Genomic DNA, 23,121 nt, shown 5'->3' on the forward strand with positions numbered 1-23,121 from the left:
CCTTGACGGTCATGGGCACCATGGTGGCGAGATGTTACCTTATCTGGTATACAGGAGGTCGTGGGTTCAATCCCGATCCGACGCCTGTATAAATGCAGTTTGCATGTTCTCCCCATGGTCGCTTAGATTTTTCTCCAGAAGCTCCGGTTTTTAACTCAACATTTAGAAACACGTGTTTTAGACTATTTGGCTGCTATAAATTCCCCAGAACGAAACGCCATTTCGTTAAGCTATCATTTGTGGTCAGGTCACTTCTGAAAAAGAGCTATATAGCTCAGTGGTCCTTACTTGGTAGAATAAAAAATATATAGTTTATCGTTAATTAGTTTGTAGGCGGTTATAAGAAGTAGAGTTCAGTAGAGGTGACCATGCAGAGAAAGTCTGTCAAGGTGATGGCAAACATGTTCTCTGAAAAACCCTCGTACTTTTTATGTCATGATTTGAACAAAGACATCAACCAAACTTTGTGTTTGAAAAGTGAACATGTTTACTTTAATCAAGAAAATTATGCATCGAGGACACCGTGCAAAAATTATGTGATTTTAAGGAAAAAGCAACTTGAATTATAAAAAAAACATTAGTAACTGCTCTGTAATTTGAATCACAACACTATTACAACTATCACATACGTACATTGACTAAACCAAGCCCATGTGTACCATGTGTGCGTTTGTCAAAGTTCATTGTGCTGTCGATTAATCGGCCGGGAGAGGCGAGTGGAAAGATCCTGGTGCAACTTCTTGACCTGTAACCACACAGTGCCACAGAACACGCACCGTGACCACCAGCGATCAGCATTGCATGTGCTGCGTACGTTCTCATCAGAACCTCTACGGCCATTCCTGAACATTATGATCATTATTTTGAATGCATTAAGCATTCAACTTTCATATTCAGCACTTACATAATTATCATCCGCCACAATCGATCCACTGCTGGATGAAGGCCTCCTAATGCTGCCATGGCCGCCACCTCTCACGATCCTGCGATGCAACAATCCACCCAGCACCGACCGGTACGCAAGCTGCTCTCATCGCTCCATATACTCGACGGACATCCTCTCGGACACGGTCCATTCCTAGGCTGCCACTCTGCTAAAGCCACTTCCAAGACTGAAAAATCTCGTCACCGCTGGCCAAGTTGAAGACGTCATTGTGGCCAACGCCATTCAAGGCAACCATCACCACACCCCGCTGCCAAAGTTCTCTACCCCTCCGCTAGATCTCGCAGCTGCTGTAAAGAGGAAGACGGTTACATCCCAGTCTCCCACCGTCTGCTCTTTGGTCTTCCGCTTGGTCACTTGATGTGATGTTAATGCTGCACTATTGCAGCAAAAACTACGAGGTAAATGTCGTAGTCATTGGCCCTTCAGAGCAGGGAGAGGGTGAGTGGATAAAGCATTTCACAATGTAACGCTTTAAACGAGTTTAATGTTTTCATCTGTACTTGAAATTTGCAGAGATAAAAAAATATCTTCGATTGAAGATATTCGTTAGCAATAACATGAAAATAAATATATAAAAAACTAAGCTCAAGCTGCCTCTTCAAGTAAAATAATTTGTAGTTAAAAAGCTTATTTAAAAAATTCCTTTGAGCAGGTTATATTTCTCTAACACAAAAGCCTTACAGCTCATTTGCCTCAAAGTGCCACTGGAGAGACAATGCAGGCAATGATAAAGTTGTAACGTGGGAGAGAAAATGGCTGCAAGGCCATGGGTGAATAACTCGTGCCTTGTAAACATGGGATCGCACACAGATGTCACCATGGGAAGTATAATCAATACATACATTGCAGACTCTTTAAACGATCCATAAATAACGGCAATCATTAGCATCGTTGTGAATAACAAAATAAATACAGAATTCACCTCCTTCACATATTTGTCCCTCCATGTAAAAAAATATATATATTTGACACATCCCATCAGCCAACAGGCTATCTGGGAGTATACTTTTTGGTTTTTTCAGTAAAGTAAAAACCAGGTAAAAAACAAAAGAAATTAAAATGAAAACAACTAAATTAAATCACGACGTTTCGGAAGCAACACAAGCCTCCATCTTCAGGTGGAACCGCCACAGCAAAATTACTGTAGTGAATAAAGAGAGCTGTTTAGAGACCTGTGATTATATAGCGTAAGAGGGGGGGGGGACCAAAGAGTGGGGGGGGGCGGGGGATTAGCTGATTAATAGTTAAGATAAGGGTAAGTGTAAGAGAAGTGAAGTACCGCTTAAGTGTGCCTAATAAATGGCTGTGACGAAGGATTATACAGCTGCGGCGGGGAGAGGGGGGGCCAGGGTGAGTGTGGGGGCGGGGTGTGCGCTGAGAGGTGCGCATGTGATGCAGGGGGCAGAAGTTGAACTGGTTGATAAGAAAGTTAAATTAAGCCGATTAATGAAATAATTTGTTATGCTGCAGGGGAGTAAATTAGAGTTGCTAGGGAGCTAAGCTTGCACGCTCAAAACAACGCGCGGCAAATTTCCAAGTGATGGGAGTAAGCAGGGCTTGGAGTCACATTTCTTAGTGATGGTAGTGTGTAAAGCTGGGAGTGAAAGACTGGGAATATGGATATGAATATGAACTAGCTGCCTTGCAGTTTACTGCAAGACAGCTAGTTGTGTTCAGCTAACAGTGGTCAGCTACGGCCGAAGAATGCGTCCTACCGTGTTTCAAATCTGACTTGTGCTCGAGAATGCGGTCAGAAATGTCGTTTCATTGCCCCGATATAACAATCACCACAGATGCAACTCAGTTTGTAGACACCAGGGTATTGTAAGTCAGGAATGACATCGTTTACGGATGGGATCAGATCACGGATTTTGTGTACTGTACTGAATCGGACCTGGGTCTTGTGTTTGTTTAGAATTTTGGAGATCTTTTTGGTAACGCCTGCTATGTTTGGCAACATAATGATTTTGATCGAATTCTCAGGGGGTTGTTTCTCCACGGTAGGAGAAACAGCTTGGCGGATAGTACGGTCCGAGTATCCATTCATCTTACGGGCCAGGTGTACATGTGTAATACGAGAGTTCACCAACGATCGGTGGGATAGGCTCCGCCGCCTGGGCCATCAACCAATCAGAGGGATGAGCCGAAGTTCAAGGGCGGTGCTCAAAGGCCCTGGGGAGTAACCATCTAGAAGGGTCGGGAAGGGGCGTGGCTGTAGGCGGGGCTTGGTGACGTAGGTCAGGGGATATAAGGGGAAGCCGGAAGGGGCTGGGGGTCAGAGTGTGGAGTCAGGCAGAGGGACCACGTCGCTCGCCTCCGGGACGCCAGCGGCCACGTGGCGGGCCGGAGGCTTCCTTCCAGCGAGCCGCCTGTCAGCGGCGCGCGGGAGCGGGAGAGGATGTGAGCGAGCTGGCGCGAGCGAGAACATCTAACCGCGCGGGAATGGGAGTGCAGCCGTGTCAGAGTGAAGAGCGTGGAGCTGTCCAGCTGTAAAGGAATGAATAAATAATAAAGAAGACACAAGTTACAGATCGTCGTCGCAGTCACATCGTTGTGGAGACTTTAATGATATTTATCCATGACCCTGTAGCCAACACATTCAGTGGAAATAATTGTAACCTATGTAAACAAATTCTCACCTTGTACGCTAGCGAGCGTGTCTTGTCCGTCAACTCATTATGCCTGCGTTGCATTTCACCAAGACGATCCACATCGTGCGATAGTTTTACGTTTTCCCGTTTACTGTCCTGTGCCGTCTTGTCAAAGGGTACATCGTCATACGTTGCCTTGGCGTGCTGAAGTTTCTCGTGGGACACCTGCAGCTGTTCGCGGAAATGGCTGTGTTTTTCTGAGATTCGCTCCAACGTCAAGAGTTCCTCCTGGGGATTCAAAAGACAATGCTTACACTTGGACAAAAACGAGATCGTACGCAAACATGTCAGACACGGTGTCTTTTAACACAAGCCAACATTCTAAACTATTCGTAAACATTCAAACACAAATTTAATTGTAGCTTGCTGACTTAATTATGTGAACAAAGCCTACTTTGGGCCACGAAAAAACATTGAGGACACTCCCTTAAAAACTGTAACAAACCTTCATGACCACCTCCATACCTTGACTCCATACACCAAGATAAATAAGTTATTAATCGGCACATAACACCTGCTACAACATACGGTTCAGAAACATGGTCATTTATGAAAAACACAAGAGAAGACAATGGAAGAAAGCGCAAAGATGTATAGAGACGCGTGCAAGTTCTTCTGTCACGTGGATGTTTTAGCTCCAATTTTTATTTGCTTAATTGTACTTGTTTTTGTGCGACTGCTTTTGTCATTGTGGTGACCCAGGTCAGCATGTATGTTGAACTTCCTTTGCACCATACATAGCCAACCGTTCTAATTGGAGGTGCGGGGAAAGGACAACAAACTAAACACAAAAACATGTCCTTGCAAATGAGGCTGACCTAGTCTCTCGAGTTATGTCCTCGTTAAACAAAATGAACTTGAGTCACGTACCTTTACATCGTGCAGCTCTTTCTCAGAGAGGTTTGCTTGTTGGGCCATTTCCCACAGTTCCATTGCAACAGGCTCGGTGAACTCTGTGCAAATACGAGATATAGAACAATGTGGAAATATTGTTAGAGCAACATAATCCAGTTCTACGCCAGCTGTTCCTGATTTGCAAAGTGCAATTTGCAGCATCAACACTCAGGAAAGATCATTAGTGTCCCCTGTCAATATTTAATGTATTTTGAGTTATCCAGCACTTTATACTTCATAGCTATGCAGTGCTGAAAGGGGAAGTTACCTTTCAGATATAGTTTTAAACGAGACAAATTATAACACGACCTATCACCAGATGTTTAAGACTGATATAAAAAAAGTCTAAGTGATTTCCAGCTCAAATGAGCATTGAGGTGGTGCTCTTCTCCTGTTCACAGCCTTGAGGCAGTGGGGGAAATTCCATATTCCTATGACGGGGGAGAGACTACCTATGGATCAATCATTTTTGACTTCCCAACAAAGTGGAACTTGTTCCATTGACCCCAAAAGGATGATGGGTTGAGTCAACCCTCAACCAGAATGTGAACTCGCGACCTTCCCGATTGTGAGCCCCTCACTCTACCACTAAGCCACCCGGCCAAACAAAACTAGAGCAAGACAAGCACATGGCACTTTTACTGCAAATCTCTTACCTACAATTGGATTGTATCCCTATACATTACAGCTTTAGATGACCTCTACTGTTAACAAACCTGAAAATTATGTTTAATGAAGGCATTAATGAGGCACAATCTTCGACGCTCCATGATGCTCGTGATTATATTGTGTTGCGTGATAATTAGTTGAGTCGACCTAGAACCCATATTTGAGAGGGTCCTTGCCTATCACATCCAGCAGTTTACCAGCATTGGTTCAAGGAAGCCTGATTCTGCTGATGAGACATTAAATGTCTAAACCAGTCCAGAATTTGCGTTGAACCAATGCTACTGAAATTATGTACTTCCAAAAGGCAGTGTGGCTGGCAGGGTGTGTAAAACATACTTTGTATGTTTCATGTAGAAGGACAGATATGGAAGAGATTTGTCGGCTTAGTTATCTTGTAACTCATGAGACAGCCTCGCCTAATGTGCGCCTCTATCCAGCACTGTGCATTACCGCTGTTCACGTATCCCATGCTCATCAACTCTCGCAGGCGCTGCAAGGAGTTATGCAGTTTACTTCTCTCTTCCTTCAGCTGCTTATCTGGGATTCCAGCTCCATCAACTGTGTTCATGTTGTGTCCTGAAAGAATGACAAGAATGGGTGCCTTTTATTATGACGACCAGACGAGCTGGCTCAGCGATATAGCAAGCAGCTCCCAATCAGAAGGTTGCCAGGTCACATCCCGGTTGACGGTCGACTCGGCCAAACATCTCTGCAGGATCAATAAAGTGAGTACCACGTTGTGCAGAAAGTCAACAGTGGTTATCCTCCTGATACACTTGCCACTGTCAAAGGAATGTGGAATTTTCACCACTGGCTCAGGGCTGTAAACAGGAATGAGCACTGTATCAATGCTCATTTGTGTAGGAAAAAACTTTATTTATGTTATGATAATCATGCACATGGCCATTGATGTACATTCGTTTTTTTGTTTATATATACCCTGAGGCAACAACATGGCAATTTGTGTTGACCGAGAACAGCCTCAGGAATGTGTTTACTTGGAGTTCATGAATTACTTTCCTGTGTCAACTCAGAACATTTTCAAGTTTCAAGTTTATTTTTTTTAACCACGTAATAACTCAATAGACCAGGATAGGAGCCTCATTAGGGTGACAGGGTGGTTCATTCATAACACCCAGTGCCTTACAGCAAGAAGGGCCTGGGTTCGGTTCTTGACTTGGGCACATTTCTGCATGGAGTTTGTATGTTTTCCCCATTCTACAAAGCAAAAGATAGTTAGTATGCATGAGTGAGAGTGGAGCTTGTTTGTTCTCTCCACTCGAAATATTGAGATAGTTAGTGAGAGTGAGTGTGCATTAGTGTGAGTGTAGTTTGTTTGGTCTCCTCATTTATCAAGTGAGAAAGAGAGAGTGTGCATGAGTGAGTGACTGTGCAGTTTGTTTTCCCAATTTTAGAGAGTGAGTGAAAGTGAGTGTGCATAACCGAGTGAGTGCGAGTGGAGTTGAATTATTCTCCCCATTCTACAAAGCGAGAGTGAATGTGAGTGGAGTTTGTTCTCTCCATTAACAGAGTGAAAGTGCATGCCATTCTACAGAGAGTGGAAGGAGGGTGCATGAGTGAGTGTGAGTGAAGTTTGTATGTTCTCCCCATTTGTCCGTCCAGTGCTCGCCGAGCTGCATTGGCTTCCAGTTTCCAAACGAAACATTATAAAGTAGCACTCATTACACACAAAGTGCTTGCCACAAATAAACGACAATACCTTGATGATCTTGTCAGGAGCACGAACCATCACGCAAACTCTGGTCACCCTCACAGTGGCTTTTGGCTAACCATCGAACAAAGACAGTCACTGCATAACGCGCTTTCATATGTGCTTCTGCGGCCGTCTGGAACGCTCTTCCTTCCAATATTAGGAAGCCAATTGAGCTTTGTAATTTTAAATCTAGATTCAAAGGTATTTTTTTATAACTCCTTTTTGTGTTTAGTTTATTGTCCTCCCCCCACACCCCCAATTAGCACTGAAGGCTACATACGCGGTGCAAAAGAAGTTCAACATACATACATTCTACAAAGTGGGAGAGTGAGTGAGTGGAGTTTCTATTTTCTCCCCCTGTTCTGCGTCAGTTTCCTCCACATTCTGCATTTTTTTCATACAGCTAAAATAAACCATGCAACGGGTATTGGCCAAACATCCCAATGCTCAATAATTACCTGAACATACTCAACTGGGATTACACGTAGCAACATTGCCGGACTAGGAAAGGTTTTTAGGACACTCCTAAAACAGTCTTTATATATTTGGAGAGTTGTTTGTAGCTGCGTCTATTTTGAGAAGCATTCGCTACAGGGTGCCGCAGTGGCGAGATGTTAACTACCTCGCCTGGTATGCAGGAGATCATGGGTTCGATCCCGACCCTAATGTTTTTACATTTGGAGTTTGCGTGTTCTCCCCATAGTCACGTGGATTTTTCTCCGGGTCCTCTGGATTTTCCCTCCACATTTAGAATCATGCGTTTAGAGTATTTGGCTACTGCTAAAAATTTCCACGGGATAAGCCACTTCGTTGAGCTATCATTTGTGGCCAGGTCACTTCTGAAAAAGAACTACGTATGCCGAACTTCTTTTGGAACGAACGTAGCCAACCGGGCTAATTGGAGGTGTAGAGGAAGAACAACTAAACACAAAAAGCATTTGTAAAGAAATTAGTTTTCAATCTAGCTCAGTGGGCCTTACCTGGTAGAATAAAAAATAGTTTAGTTTCGGGTGGATGTACTGAACATGGGGTGTGGCGGAAACCTTAACACCGTTTGATGTGGTGATGGTGCCTGTAAATTATCACTTGAATTAAACCATGAATCAGCAGGCAATACGTATCCTTCCCATATCTCATCCTCCACACAAAAATATAAATATTTTTACACATCCTATCAGCCACATGACCTTCTCGGAGTAAACCAATGCTGATGTATTGGAATACGTTGGGAAAGGGTCCTTGCCTACACAGGATATATATATCTCTCTCTGACAGTTACAACTATTATTGGTTTAGCCTGACTATTCATGAAACACTGAAAGTCAAAACCAGTCAAGAGATTGTATTGCACCAATCCCGGTAAAGATATTCACTCCCAGAAGGCCGTGTACAGACCATGCTGTGGAGGAACAGATATTAGGTTATTTATTAAATATCGATAATTTACAGGCATTACCACATCACCCTGTGTGCAGTAGATCCAGCCTGTAACAGATGCATCTCAAACAGGCACAGCTACAGACGATTTGCCAGATTTAGCAGTCCTGCCTCGCACAGCAACACATAAATAACCTCCTTAAAAATACTGCACAAACTTTTCATCTTGCGTTCACATGGAGAAGACAGGCTATTGCAGGTCAACAAATACATTATTAATAGAGGCGAGTGGGCCTCCGCAGGACATGCTAACAAGAGACAATGGACGCCTATCAAAAATAATAACGCAACCAAGGAATTGAGACATCGAATGGGCCATCTACTGAGGAGATGGAGCGATGGAATCAGCTCGTGTGCAGGTGCTGGATGGATTATTACATCGCAGGATCGCGAGAGGTGGCGATTTTTGGAGGCCTTCATCCAGCAGTGGATTGACCATGGCGACAATATGTCGAGTATGTAATTGTCATGCTCTGTACATGGGTGTGTACGTACCTGTCGATTGGATGACCATCGCCTCGTACTCTTGTATTCGCTCATCATGGAGATGGAAATCTCGCTCTAAGCGCTGCAAGTCGCCGGCATTTTCAAACCTCCCAGAGGCACGCGCCTAGTGGGTGCCACATACAAACGTAATGCCCTAAATGTAACAGGTGTGTAGGATTACGCGGAGGAATTTTCACCAATTTTTTTTTATCCCATTCAAGAGTTCACTCACAGTTAGCATTTATCGACAGAATTAAATAATTTAACACGTTGGCTTTCGCAAACCAAATAGGTGGCGTGATGTGATTAACATGCCCAAAACGGACGAGGACATCCATTGAGGAGATGCAGCAACGAAGTCAGTTTGTGGTGAATGGATTGAACTAATGGTGGAAAACTCCACATTCCGAGGGCAAAACCAATCTCACTCGCTGTCCACCAATGCACTCACCTTCTCCCACATCTTGTTGAGTTTTGGGTCTCTGAACGGCTTGCTGTCTCCAAACTCCATCAGCCGGTTGGAATTAAGCCCGAAGTTCTCCTTCTTTCCTCCATCCAGGCCGTAGCGTGCCAACACAGCTACGTTACACAGCATGAGTGTAGACATGCCACCCATTTTAATTGATTAAAAGCCAGTCAATTCATTAACACCACAAGAAAAAATACATATGCCCACGTGGCAACTTGATTTTTGATTGGCTTTGTCAGGTGGCAGGGGGTAAAGCTGAAAGTTGGCATTATATGCACACAATCTAACCCAAAAGTATGAAATTATTAATCAAGAAAGATAAGTTTTGATTGAAAGCTTTCGTGACTGCAGGAATTAATATTCTTGGTTCTTTCAGTAAAGTCACGTAGAAAAGAACCAAGAATAAGAAAGATAAGCTTTCACAATATTTACCATAATGTAAAAAAGTAAGATATTGCTAAAAGGCAACAAATGGCAAAGAATAAAAACCAGATCATCAGCAAGTGGCACCAAAATGAAATCAAAGCAAAAAAATTAGCTGTTTTTAGTCACCTGTAAACAATATATAAATATTGACATTCTGCATAAACAACCGCAGCTGTTTAAAAAAATATTCCACTTAATCAGAAGGCAGTGGTTGCTTACCAAAGACAAAAATCCCCCATATAGCCTTAACAGGCTGTTGGGGCAGGTGCTGTTAGCGAGCACCTATGAAGGCCGGTACAACAGCACATGAGCGGGTGGGTGGCCAGGACCACGCCCTGGCTGCCTTTGTCTCCACAGTGGCGATGTTTACTCACCACACCCGGTTAAGTCGACCTCGGGGAGGCCCAAAAGCAATTCAAATAACCTTTACTGTTGTTGGCCGTGAGTGGGAATCAAACTTGGGTCACTGGGTTCATAGCGCAGCGCGCTAACCACGACACTACCACTCCCCACAGGTAGTTGTACCCACAGTGCATGACAGACTCTGGATGTTGAAGCCGATCGTCTATCCTAGTAGTTTTCTCCCTGTGCTCTGCAGAACTACCATTTAATTCCTAAAACACCACAGGTTTTGCTGTCGATCAATCAGTCCAAGATTGGTAACACGCCATATTCAGCAAGAATTTGAGAAATATTTAATTAAGTTAAACCAAACAAAAAAGAAAATGAATGTATTCATTCCGGTCTTAAAAGAACCGATTGTCACAGCTGAGTGGACTTCAGTGGGCAGACTGTTCCCGATGGAAACCTCCATTTCCATTGTCATAAGTAAGTACATTTTGTACACAGCAGGTCCATATCAGATGAGCGTAGGTGTCGTAAAGGTGCATATGGGCGATTGGTATCACTTAGGTAGGTTGGTTGACCGGCTGTCTTTGCTGCGACCTTAAACTCAACTCTCTTATGCACTGGTGACCAGTGGAGCTCCTTCAAAAGGTTTGAGGAGCTCAAAAGAGATGGGGCCGGGCAAAGGACTCTGGCGAGGAGGGTGTTTTGGAGACACTGGAGACGTTTGCTGAGGCGAGTTACAAAAGTAAAAGGCATGTGGCACCAAGACGATACACGAAAGTATTTGTGACACCCTTATCTTTGCAATTTCTGATGTGACGTCGAGGTTGGGTGTGTTAAGTGCAAATCCGGATTAACTCACTGATATCTTTCGATTTAAAGCTTTCGTGACTGCAGGGATTCATCTTCTTGGTTCTTTCGGTAAAGTCACGTAGAAGGGAAGTAATAAAATAATAAAAATAAAACATAATAAAACAATTCTCACGACGTTTCGGCCACAACGCAAGCAGCCGTCCTCAGGCGAAGAATGAGAACATTATCAAGCTAGGAGCTTATATAGGTGTTGCGAGGAGGAGCGCCTTAACAAAAGAATGTGCATATGAAGAGGAATTTAGCATACCAATGGACAATGCGTAGGAGGTGGGCGGAGGGGTTTCAAAGTCCCATTATGCCCATGCATTATGCAGGATCAACAGCACCACGGGGGGGCGCAAGGAACAGCGTTAATAAAGGAAAGGAATGTTAGTGATATGTAGCTGCATTTACCAAACAACCACGTAGAAAACCAAAGTAAAAACTACATAAAAAACTAAAATATAAACTGAAACTTACTATACTCTACAATAAGCTGAGTTACTAACAACAAATAATAAATTACAATTCTACGTCGTAAGAAGTATATAATATACTTCCATCTAAACTTTATTCTCTTAGCATATACAGTACTATATACTGCCATAGATAAACCCAACATTAAATTATATACTGTATTGCTGTAAACCACCCTATACTTTATACATTTTAATATAACACTATGTATTATTCAACTCACCCTAATGTGTATCGAAATGGTTTATTACGTCCTTCCAATGATTGCTAAGCCTGAATCCATCTTCTCGGTTAAAATTGTCTCTGTGTTTGTATATGTGAATCGCCTCATGAACGAATCTCTCATGATAGCCAGATGGCTTGCAGAGAACCTCCGTCTTGGAGAAGTCAATGTCATGTGAGCCCACTGAGTTGTAACAGTGGTCTGCCACGGCTGAGGTGTTTGTCCTACCGTGTTTTAGATCAGCTTTATGTTCACGAATGCGGTCTGAGACGTGTCGTTTGGTTTCCCCAATGTAACTGCTACCACAGAGGCAACTTAGTTTGTAGACGCCAGGGTACTGTATGTCTGGAATCACATCTTTTACAGATGGTACCAGATCACGGATTTTATGTACTGTGTTGAATCGGACCTGGATCTTGTGTTTAATCAGGATTTTGGAGATCTTTTTTGTGACCCCAGCAATGTAGGGTAAGGTGATGGTCTTGAAAGGCTCCTCAACAGGATCTTTCTTGATGGTTGGAGTGATGGCTTTGCGGATTGTGTAGTCGGAGTAACCATTAGCCTTAAGAGCTTGGCGTACGTGTTTGAGTTCCCTGGAAATGTGTTCATGGTCGGAGATGCATTGGGCTCTATGATATAGAGTCTTGATGAGGGAATTCTTCTGGGATGGATGGTGGTGGGAATCCGGTTTTAGATAAGCATCCGTGTGGGTGGCTTTCCTGTAGACAGAGTGGCTCATTGAACCATCAGGTCTCCTTTTGATTAGGACATCCAAAAAGGGTAGCTTGCCATCATTTTCGACTTCCATGGTGAATCTGATGGCTGGGTGTATGGAATTGATGTGGTCGAGAAATTGGTCTAGAGCAGGCCGGCCATGTGGCCAGATGACAAAAGTGTCGTCTACGTACCTCTTCCATAAGGTCGGGCGTAGAGTGGCAGTCTGGATGGCGTCCGTCTCAAATTTCTCCATGAAGATGTTGGCTACAACCGGAGATAGGGGGGAGCCCATTGGGGTGCCCTCAATTTGCTTGTAGAAGGTTCCATTCCAGGTGAAGTATGTATTGGTTAAGCAGTGTCTCACCAGGGGGGGTACCCCAGCATTTAGTCCTTGATGAACCAAGTCTTCAATGATTGCGATGGTGTCAGGCACAGGCACCTTTGTGAACAAGGAAACCACATCAAAACTGACAAGCAGGTCGTCTGGGGACAGGGCAATCCCCTTGATTGTCGATACCAGGTCAGTAGAGTTTAGTACTGCAGGTGGTTTTTCCAGTGAAAGGCCGTAGGATTTCGGACAAAAAACGAGCCAGTTTGTAAGTGGGGGAGTTGATAGTAGAGACAATGGGACGAAGAGGTGTATCTTCTTTATGTATCTTTGGCAAGCCGTACAATCTTGGTGGCCTGGCTGCAGAAGTTTTCAACGAGAACTGTTTGGTCTGATCAATTAATGCGGTTGAAGCAGAAATGATGTTGTTGGTTTTGGAGACGAGGCTGTTGGTGGGGTCTCTTTTTATTTTTGTATAGCTGCCATCGTTGAGTAGTTCTTGAATTTTGTTGTTGTATTCTATTTTGTCCATGATGACAGTGGCATTGCCTTTGTCGGCTGAGAGGATGACAATGTCATCCCTCTTTTTTAATTGAGCTAATTCAAAACGCTCATCTTTGCTGATGTTGCTAGCTGGCATCTCTGTAACCCTCAAAAACGCTAAGATGCCAGCTAGCAACATCAGCAAAGATGAGCGTTTTGAATTAGCTCAATTAAAAAAGAGGGATGACATTGTCATCCTCTCAGCCGACAAAGGCAATGCCACTGTCATCATGGACAAAATAGAATACAACAACAAAATTCAAGAACTACTCAACGATGGCAGCTATACAAAAATAAAAAGAGACCCCACCAACAGCCTCGTCTCCAAAACCAACAACATCATTTCTGCTTCAACCGCATTAATTGATCAGACCAAACAGTTCTCGTTGAAAACTTCTGCAGCCAGGCCACCAAGATTGTACGGCTTGCCAAAGACACATAAAGAAGATACACCTCTTCGTCCCATTGTCTCTACTATCAACTCCCCCACTTACAAACTGGCTCGTTTTTTGTCCGAAATCCTACGGCCTTTCACTGGAAAAACCACCTCTGCAGTACTAAACTCTACTGACCTGGTATCGACAATCAAGGGGATTGCCCTGTCCCCAGACGACCTGCTTGTCAGTTTTGATGTGGTTTCCTTGTTCACAAAGGTGCCTGTGCCTGACACCATCGCAATCATTGAAGACTTGGTTCATCAAGGACTAAATGCTGGGGTACCCCCCCTGGTGAGACACTGCTTAACCAATACATACTTCACCTGGAATGGAACCTTCTACAAGCAAATTGAGGGCACCCCAATGGGCTCCCCCCTATCTCCGGTTGTAGCCAACATCTTCATGGAGAAATTTGAGACGGACGCCATCCAGACTGCCACTCTACGCCCGACCTTATGGAAGAGGTACGTAGACGACACTTTTGTCATCTGGCCACATGGCCGGCCTGCTCTAGACCAATTTCTCGACCACATCAATTCCATACACCCAGCCATCAGATTCACCATGGAAGTCGAAAATGATGGCAAGCTACCCTTTTTGGATGTCCTAATCAAAAGGAGACCTGATGGTTCAATGAGCCACTCTGTCTACAGGAAAGCCACCCACACGGATGCTTATCTAAAACCGGATTCCCACCACCATCCATCCCAGAAGAATTCCCTCATCAAGACTCTATATCATAGAGCCCAATGCATCTCCGACCATGAACACATTTCCAGGGAACTCAAACACGTATGCCAAGCTCTTAAGGCTAATGGTTACTCCGACTACACAATCCGCAAAGCCATCACTCCAACCATCAAGAAAGATCCTGTTGAGGAGCCTTTCAAGACCATCACCTTACCCTACATTGCTGGGGTCACAAAAAAGATCTCCAAAATCCTGATTAAACACAAGATCCAGGTCCGATTCAACACAGTACATAAAATCCGTGATCTGGTACCATCTGTAAAAGATGTGATTCCAGACATACAGTACCCTGGCGTCTACAAACTAAGTTGCCTCTGTGGTAGCAGTTACATTGGGGAAACCAAACGACACGTCTCAGACCGCATTCGTGAACATAAAGCTGATCTAAAACACGGTAGGACAAACACCTCAGCCGTGGCAGACCACTGTTACAACTCAGTGGGCTCACATGACATTGACTTCTCCAAGACGGAGGTTCTCTGCAAGCCATCTGGCTATCATGAGAGATTCGTTCATGAGGCGATTCACATATACAAACACAGAGACAATTTTAACCGAGAAGATGGATTCAGGCTTAGCAATCATTGGAAGGACGTAATAAACCATTTCGATACACATTAGGGTGAGTTGAATAATACATAGTGTTATATTAAAATGTATAAAGTATAGGGTGGTTTACAGCAATACAGTATATAATTTAATGTTGGGTTTATCTATGGCAGTATATAGTACTGTATATGCTAAGAGAATAAAGTTTAGATGGAAGTATATTATATACTTCTTACGACGTAGAATTGTAATTTATTATTTGTTGTTAGTAACTCAGCTTATTGTAGAGTATAGTAAGTTTCAGTTTATATTTTAGTTTTTTATGTAGTTTTTACTTTGGTTTTCTACGTGGTTGTTTGGTAAATGCAGCTACATATCACTAACATTCCTTTCCTTTATTAACGCTGTTCCTTGCGCCCCCCCGTGGTGCTGTTGATCCTGCATAATGCATGGGCATAATGGGACTTTGAAACCCCTCCGCCCACCTCCTACGCATTGTCCATTGGTATGCTAAATTCCTCTTCATATGCACATTCTTTTGTTAAGGCGCTCCTCCTCGCAACACCTATATAAGCTCCTAGCTTGATAATGTTCTCATTCTTCGCCTGAGGACGGCTGCTTGCGTTGTGGCCGAAACGTCGTGAGAATTGTTTTATTATGTTTTATTTTTATTATTTTATTACTTCCCTTCTACGTGACTTTACCGAAAGAACCAAGAAGATGAATCACTGATATCTGATTCAAAGGTGAGATCTTTGTTGAGTGTAATACCCAGCAACTTGAGATTGCTGTGGTGTTATGCAACTACCCACCACAATGATGAGGTGCAAGGATCATGGCCTCAGAGTTTGAGGGGTTGATTTGCAGGTAGTTTAGCATCAGCCAGTGTTGTGGAGCTGATGCAAATTCTGATAGCAATGTTATTATGTCCGTATCAGAAGTTTTCAAAGGAGATGTGGAGCTGGGTATCATCAGTGTACTGATGTACGTTTACACTGACACTCTTGAGCCTGGCTACTGGAGACGCATGAGACACATACGCTGACAAGAGAATGGGGCCAAGAACAGATCTCCCTGCACATTGTGTAATGATTTGGATTAATAAACAAAAAAGGAGGTTAAATATTTTCTTGACATCTTTTTCCCTTGACATTTTAATTCATGTTACAGAGCGTTTTTATGGTGGGGTTTTTTATTTGGAAAAAAATATGTTGGGTGTGTGCTTGGTGGCGGGCGGTGACTGCGTGTTCAAGTTTCTTTTGTTTGAACAGGTGGAACTAAAGAGGCCGGGATGAGTCTCATTTGCAAGCGTGACCTGGATCACCAACATTAGAATAGCAACAACAAAGTAAATAACAGCAATGAAGAAATATAAATCAGCACAAAAATAACTATCACAAGAGAGCGATCGAAAATATTGCACAACCATAAATACATGTTAAACGAAAGATAAATATTCAATCCCCTGCAACACAAATCGGCTAGGACAGATCATTTATAAATTCATCAAAGTATAATTACAGAATTAAATTACAGAAACATTAAACATATTATAGGGTGATTATAGTACCGACAGGTAACAGACGAGGATGAATGTCAAATGCACGTGCGTCAAAAGTGCTGAGGGTTGACAGTGAGTGAGCGAGTGGTGCGTGGGCCCAGAGAGGGCAGGAAGTCTAGACACCCTGTAGCTGTGACTGTGTAAAACTATTCACAACGTGATTTCACGAAACTGATCAACTCCAAAAGTGCTAAATCGGTTCTACTACATTGGTCGCAAAATGATGGCAAGTAAAAACTGTGCCCTCTCTAGGGTCTGCAGAAATCGATGCCAAATAAGTTTAGCCTATGTTGATACAACAGCCCTTGATAACATATGTTATCCTATTATTGATTTTTTTATTTTTATTTTCTATTGTAAAAACAATCTAAACCAAAAACCTTTTATAATGAAAAATAAATAGTTGTTAACATGGACAAACTGAATAAAAAAAGCGGAGAAATCACCGAGTGGCGAGCAACAAAGGTCAGTGCAGTGACCAATCGGCAAAGATCGACTTATCACGCAGGTAACGTTGAGCAAAGCCATCACAAAAAACACCGCAAGCAACACTCAGTGATTTTTCTTCGTGGCAATAGAGGGAGTTAAGATGACCCAAATAAGATGCAGATAATGTAACTGCAGTAGCTATAAAATGTATTTATCGATTACCAAACGTAGAATGGGGGCGAAAATGTAGATTGCAATGACTGCTTTTGTTGCGTCGTAGAACCACGCGGAGACGGAACTTCTTGTAAGGGCTTTCACCGTTTATTAACACGGTTTAAACACTCGGCTCACACCAGGGGTAGGTGTTCGCTATACTTGGTCCTTCCCGTGGACCCCCAAGCTCTACTCGTCGAAACGTAGGCTATCCCTTGGGCTCTCCCACTTGTCGACCCCGGACGGGGGTTCAGCCAAGACCGTCTGGTCACGAGCGGGAGAGACCTCCTTCAGCTGATCCACACTCCGGGCTCCCACAACGACCACGCCTTTGTTACGGGGTCCCCTTTAAGTACCCCTTGGGCAGCTCCTTCCCTTCACTCGGACCGCCCCTGTTGTCGAAGGTGTCTCCTTACAGCGCTCATGACATGACGTCATCACACTACTCCTCTACACTTTTATTGCTTCTTAAAGTAATCCGTTTATTTGCCGATGTGTTTAATGTCCCATGGGCAGTGACTGAACCTCAAAGACTGAGCAACGTACAAAACCAGTGTGCACTTGTGTAAATATATTTATTATTTTTGAGCCCAGTTAATCCAAAAACCCGGATAATCCACCCATGTCTAATCAAGGGCCAACTGTAATCGACAAGAGAACTGCCAAAAAGATACGTTTTTTATATGTAGTTCAGACAAATATATATTTTATGTGGAGAGACGTATATGAAGGAGGCGTAATGTCTTCTTATTTATTTTGATACTCGTGTTCTCTACAACGCTATAATTTGTGTTACGTATTATATTATTTCGCATCAAACGAGGACCCGATCTTTCAAAGAGGGCCTTTTTCTACAAGATTTGGCAGTTCACCAGTATTGGTTCACGCAAGCCTGACTGCTAATTAATAAATGAATGTCAAAGCTGATCCAGAATTTGCTTATATTGCACCAATGCTACAAAAAACATGCCCTCCCAGAAGGCTATGTGGCTCAGGGAATATATGGAGAGACAGCTATGTGAAGGAGGCGAATTGTTCACATCAGCAATTAAAAACTAATGCCTAAAGAAGAAAGTTTTCAATCAGTGCCGATGACTTGCGATAAAATATGGATCACATACTATGGAGAAAATGGAACCGATGCAAATATGCGAAGGAGGCGTTTTGTCTGCGTATTGATTTTGTTGGTCAATTGGGCGCTGATTGCTTTCTAGGCTTGCCCAAGCAGAGCGAGTGGCCTTACGGCTCTGTGACTCTCGTACCCAAAAGGTTGCGGTTGAGCTGCTCTGTCTGCTGCTCCTCCACGTGGCCGTCCCGCTTCACAGAAAGCTCCTGCCGCTCCAGCATGCGCAGCTCTCCGTGCAGGTCCGACAGCTGCACTGCCGATAGCTGTATCTGTTGCCCCAAAGACAAAGATCCCCAGTATAGTCTTAACAGACTGTTGGGGCAAGTGCTGTTAGTGAGAACCTATGAAGGCCGCAATGGTACACGAGGGGGTGGGTGGCCAGAACTACGCCCAACCGCCTTTGTCTCCCCAGTAGCGATGCTTAAACATTTCACCAGGTACTAATTTGAGGCCGAGTCGACCTAGAGGAGCCCCAAGACAGTTCAGGTAATTGTCATTGGTGTTGGCCATGAGCGGGAATTGAATTCGTCTTGCCAGGTTTATGGCACAGTGCACTAACCACTACACTACTGCTCCAAAAATAAACAAAGGCAAATATCCCCTGTATCGCCTCCATAAACTTTTGGGGTAAGTACTGTTAGCGAGTACCTATCAAGGCCACCACACTAACCACCACACTATCACTCCACTCACAAACATGTGCTTAGTTTTCTGGGGCAAACAATGTCAGCAAAAAAAATTGCGAGACAGAATAAAAAACGATTATCACAAATAATAACCGAGTGGCAGCCTAGGAATGTAAAGCATCCGAGAGTTTTCTAGTGGAGTAGATGGAGTGATGAGGTCAGTTTATATGCAGGTGCTGGATGGATTGAAGAAATGCATTGTGGTCCTTTTGTCTTTGGTCATCTCTTGCAAACTTTACAGCAGCCAGCATTAGTGACTATACTGTGCTGATGAGTCCTAATGAGAATAAAACCAGTCTACAGTTATCTGTCTCGATGCTGCCTGGTATTCCATCACATTTGCTCAAATGGATGTTTACATATGACAAGAGGACCACAATTCAGTTCTTCAGGAATTGCTGATGGGTTTTTTTCATAACATACAAGGCTGAGGAGTACTTTTTGATCACGTGTCTATGTGTTTTTGAAACCGTACTTGCCTAAAAAAACCTATTAACACCAACACGGAGGGAAAGACTGCAAGAGGCTGGGCTACGGTGCAGGGTGGCGCGCACAGTGCCAACACTTTTTCGGGCACCTTGCTGTATTATCTGCCCATGATCTGCATGGGTTTCCGCTGGGTTCTCTGGTTTCTTCCCAAAGCTACAAACATAGGATGTACTGAATGTATGTTGAACTTCTTCTGCACTGTACGCAGCCAACCGCGCTCATCGGAGGTGCAGGATATAATTGGTATTGGTCAAATAACCCAATGCAAGACCCTCCTGAAAAAAGCATCTTCGGACATAGCAGTGGCTTTCAAAGGTAAAAGGTTAAATAATAAATAGGGTGCAGCGGTGCACGTAGCTACGTCTCGAGCGCCACCTTTTGTGCGTGTGATGCAGCTCTAGGTGGCCCAGAGGCTGCGCCAATTTATTATATTTTTTTAATAAAATAAAACAAGCCATGCAACCCAACCTTTAGACCATACCGTAAACCCATATAGATTCAGAGATACATACAGACTCAAACAAATCCAGAGACACAAAGATACATTAAAGACAAGACACAGTGGTGCGATTGTCGCCATGCAACCCAACTTATGGACCACAGAGTACACCCATTAGATCCAAAGAGATACAGAGACACAGGGAGACATTAAAGAGAAGCCACAGTGGTGCGACTGTGGCAATGCCGTTCAAACTATGGACCATATCCCGGAGAAAATGCCGAGCTCCTCCGTTAATAGAGAGTGAATAGCAAAATCACAAAATGCTCTTTCATGAAGCATCTAGCTCCTGAACATCTTTGCTGTCATCATATGCAAGAACAAAAAGTTGTATCCAGCACTGGTCCAGTTGAATGTTGCCACTCAAGGGTTCTGATGTAATTAATATATAACTATAATTAATAATTAAGATACAGTGCTCATTTATTTACCCGCGAACCACCTCACCACCAATCCACCTCATTTTAAAACGTCGAGGGTATGTCCTACTAAAATAAGAATTGAGGCGCTGCTCATCTACTGATTATATCCCTTAGCCATTCAAGTGATGGAAATTCCACAATCCTATGGTGGAGGCGAGTCTATCCATAGGACAACCGCCGTTGTCCCAGATACTCTATAACAAAAACAAAGTCGATACACCACACAAACATAAATCAATATTACGTAAATACATTTCGCATATGTAAGTTGGGCTATAATTTCCGATATGGAAGTGGGGATATAACAATGTATGTAAAACTAACATGTAGAATGAGGGTGAAGTTCCGTTAGTTTTAAAGCGTAGTCATAGGTCACGAGTTATAAGGTAATACGTGAACCATTGCACGTGGTAATGGGGAATGATAGGAATGAATGTTAGATGTGTTACTTTTTTACAAGCAGAGTTAATCTGCAACCACAATAAAGGGGTTAATTGTATAATTAACCAGATGCAACCTCAGTGGTTTTGACCAAACATCACAATCCAGGACACTCCGCGAAAAGTCGTCACTCGAATTGAACATCTTTGGAAAAGAGCTTCATACTTCATCGGATTCCTCCAGTCTAAATACAACATCTTAAATGAGCAGAAAATTCGCCTCATTCCCAAATCCTGGGGTTAGAAAATAAATATTAAACTCTTTTCTACACGTGCCATCAGCCATACGGCCTTCGGAGAGTGCAGTTTCAGCAGCGTCGGACCAACACAGGCAAACATGGGACCTGTTTCGACATTCAAGTGTCTCATCAGCAGTCATGCGCGCTTGGTGATCTGCCAGATGTTTATTGGCAAGGACGTTCTCTCTTCGACATGGGTCCTGGTTCAACACAAATCTATTTCAGACCTCATACAAAGACATCAGAAGCGCCGTGACACAAGGGCGAGGCCAGATGGGGCTCTGATTAATGCGACACAAAGCGGAACGTTTGACCCCGCAAATCCTTAGTCATAGTAATGCCCCTAGTGATGTCCCGCTCAAATAAACACTGAGGGTACACATCCCGTTTAAAGCCCTGAAACCAGTGTTGGACATTCCACATTCCTATGGCTGGGGCAATTCTCTGCATATGACAAGCACTGTTGACTTCCCCATTAAGTGTTAATCGAAGCGAGTAGAAAGAGAGCACACCAGGGTGATCCAGATGTCATGTGACCCCGATGTTCAAACGTAGTATTGTTGTATACCAATGAGTTTGAAAACATGAATTAATACGCAAAGGAAAAAACAATTCGGGGTCAATTATTTGGGCGGTCACAAGACATTTTGACCACACTGGTACTGTAGAGACAACCCTTTGCCAATCCACTGCTGGATGATGGTCTACCCGATGAAGGCGAGTGCCTGCGTGAGGTGGGATGGTGGTCAGTAGTCGATGGTGCTTACTGCCCCTGTGGGGTATGATGTTGGTGAGGAGTGATGTTGGTGAGGAGTGATGTTGGTGAGGAGTGATAGTTGGGGTTGAGTAAGAAGTAAGGAATTATGGTGGTTAGGCGTTATGGTGGGTGGGTGAGTGGTGGGGAGGAGTGAGGATGGGGGAGCGTTTGGTGGGGAGTGAGGAAATGTCGGTGGTGAGTGATGGTAAGCAGTGATGGTGGGGAGTGATGGTGGGGAGTGATAGTGGGGAGTGATCGTGAAGAGTGATGGGTGGGGAGTGATGGTGGGGAGTGATGGTGGGGAGTGATGGTGGGGAGTGAGGAGTGATGGTGGGGAGTGATGGTGGGGAGTGAGGAGTGATGGTGGGGAGTGATGGTGGGGAGTGAGGCATGATGGTGGGGAGTGATGATGAGGAGTGATGGTGGGGAGTGATGGTGGGGAGTGATGGTGGGGAGTGATGGTGGGGAATGAGGAGTGATGGTGGGGAGTAATGGTGGGGAGTGAGGAGTGATGGTGGGGAGTGGGGAGTGATGGTGGGGAGTGATGGTGGGGAGTAAGGAGTGATGGTGAGGAGTGATGGTGGGGAGTGAGGAGTGATGGTGGGGAGTGAGGAGTGATAGTGGGGAGTGATGGTGGCCAGTGAGGAGTGATGGTGGGGAGTGAGGAGTGAAGGTGGGGAGTGGGGAGTGATGGTGGGGAGTGGGGAGTGATGGTGGGGAGTGAGGAGTGATGTTGGGGAGTTAGGAGTGATAGTGGGGAGTAATGGTGGGGAATGAGGAGTGATGGTGGGGAGTAATGGTGAAGAGTGAGGAGTGATGGTGGGGAGTGATGGTGGGGAGTGATGGTGGGGAGTGATGGTGGGGAGTGAGGAGTGATGGTGGGCAATGATGGTGAGGAGTGATGGTGGGGAGTGATGGTGGGGAGTGATGGTGGGGAGTGAGGAGTGATGGTGGGGAGTGATGGTGGGGAGTGATGGTGGGGAGTGATGGTGGGGAGTGATGGTGGGGAGTGATGGTGGGGAGTAAGGAGTGATGGTGGGGAGTGATGGTGGGGAGTGATGTTGGGGAGTGAGGAGTGATGGTGGGGAGTGATGGTGGGGAGTGATGGTGGGGAGTGATGGTGGGGAGTGATGGTGGGGAGTGATGGTGGGGAGTGATGGTGGCGAGTGATGGTGGCGAGTGATGGTGGCGAGTGATGGTGGCGAGTGATGGTGGCGAGTGATGGTGGGGAGTAAGGAGTGATGGTGGGGAGTGATGGTGGGGAGTGATGGTGGGGAGTGATGGTGGGGAGTGAGGAGTGATGGTGGGGAGTGATGGTGGGGAGTGATGGTGGGGAGTGATGGT

At 44.4% G+C, this 23,121-nt stretch overlaps 1 protein-coding gene across 2 annotated transcripts in view; it reads right to left on the reverse strand.

Annotated features, from left to right (window-relative positions):
- LRPAP1 (LDL receptor related protein associated protein 1) overlaps positions 1 to 23,121 on the reverse strand; it is a 148,723-nt gene that overhangs the window by 15,964 nt on the left and 109,638 nt on the right. Inside the window, exons 2-8 of one of the 2 annotated variants that reach the window (XM_078593376.1) lie at positions 18,382 to 18,514; positions 9,249 to 9,376; positions 8,807 to 8,921; positions 5,611 to 5,736; positions 4,468 to 4,550; positions 3,586 to 3,825; positions 470 to 745 (exon numbers count right to left, since the gene is read on the reverse strand). In XM_078593376.1, coding sequence (XP_078449502.1) covers positions 674 to 745; positions 3,586 to 3,825; positions 4,468 to 4,550; positions 5,611 to 5,736; positions 8,807 to 8,921; positions 9,249 to 9,376; positions 18,382 to 18,514 — 897 coding nt within the window. In that variant the 3' untranslated portion in view covers positions 470 to 673. Of the gene's footprint in view, positions 1 to 469; positions 746 to 3,585; positions 3,826 to 4,467; positions 4,551 to 5,610; positions 5,737 to 8,806; positions 8,922 to 9,248; positions 9,377 to 18,381; positions 18,515 to 23,121 lie in introns of those variants that run through there. The other variant, XM_078593375.1, reaches the window with a different exon arrangement.

Source organism: Lampetra planeri, chromosome 4, assembly GCF_965212315.1.
Source record: "Lampetra planeri chromosome 4, kcLamPlan1.2.h2, whole genome shotgun sequence".
Taxonomy (NCBI): domain Eukaryota; kingdom Metazoa; phylum Chordata; class Hyperoartia; order Petromyzontiformes; family Petromyzontidae; genus Lampetra; species Lampetra planeri.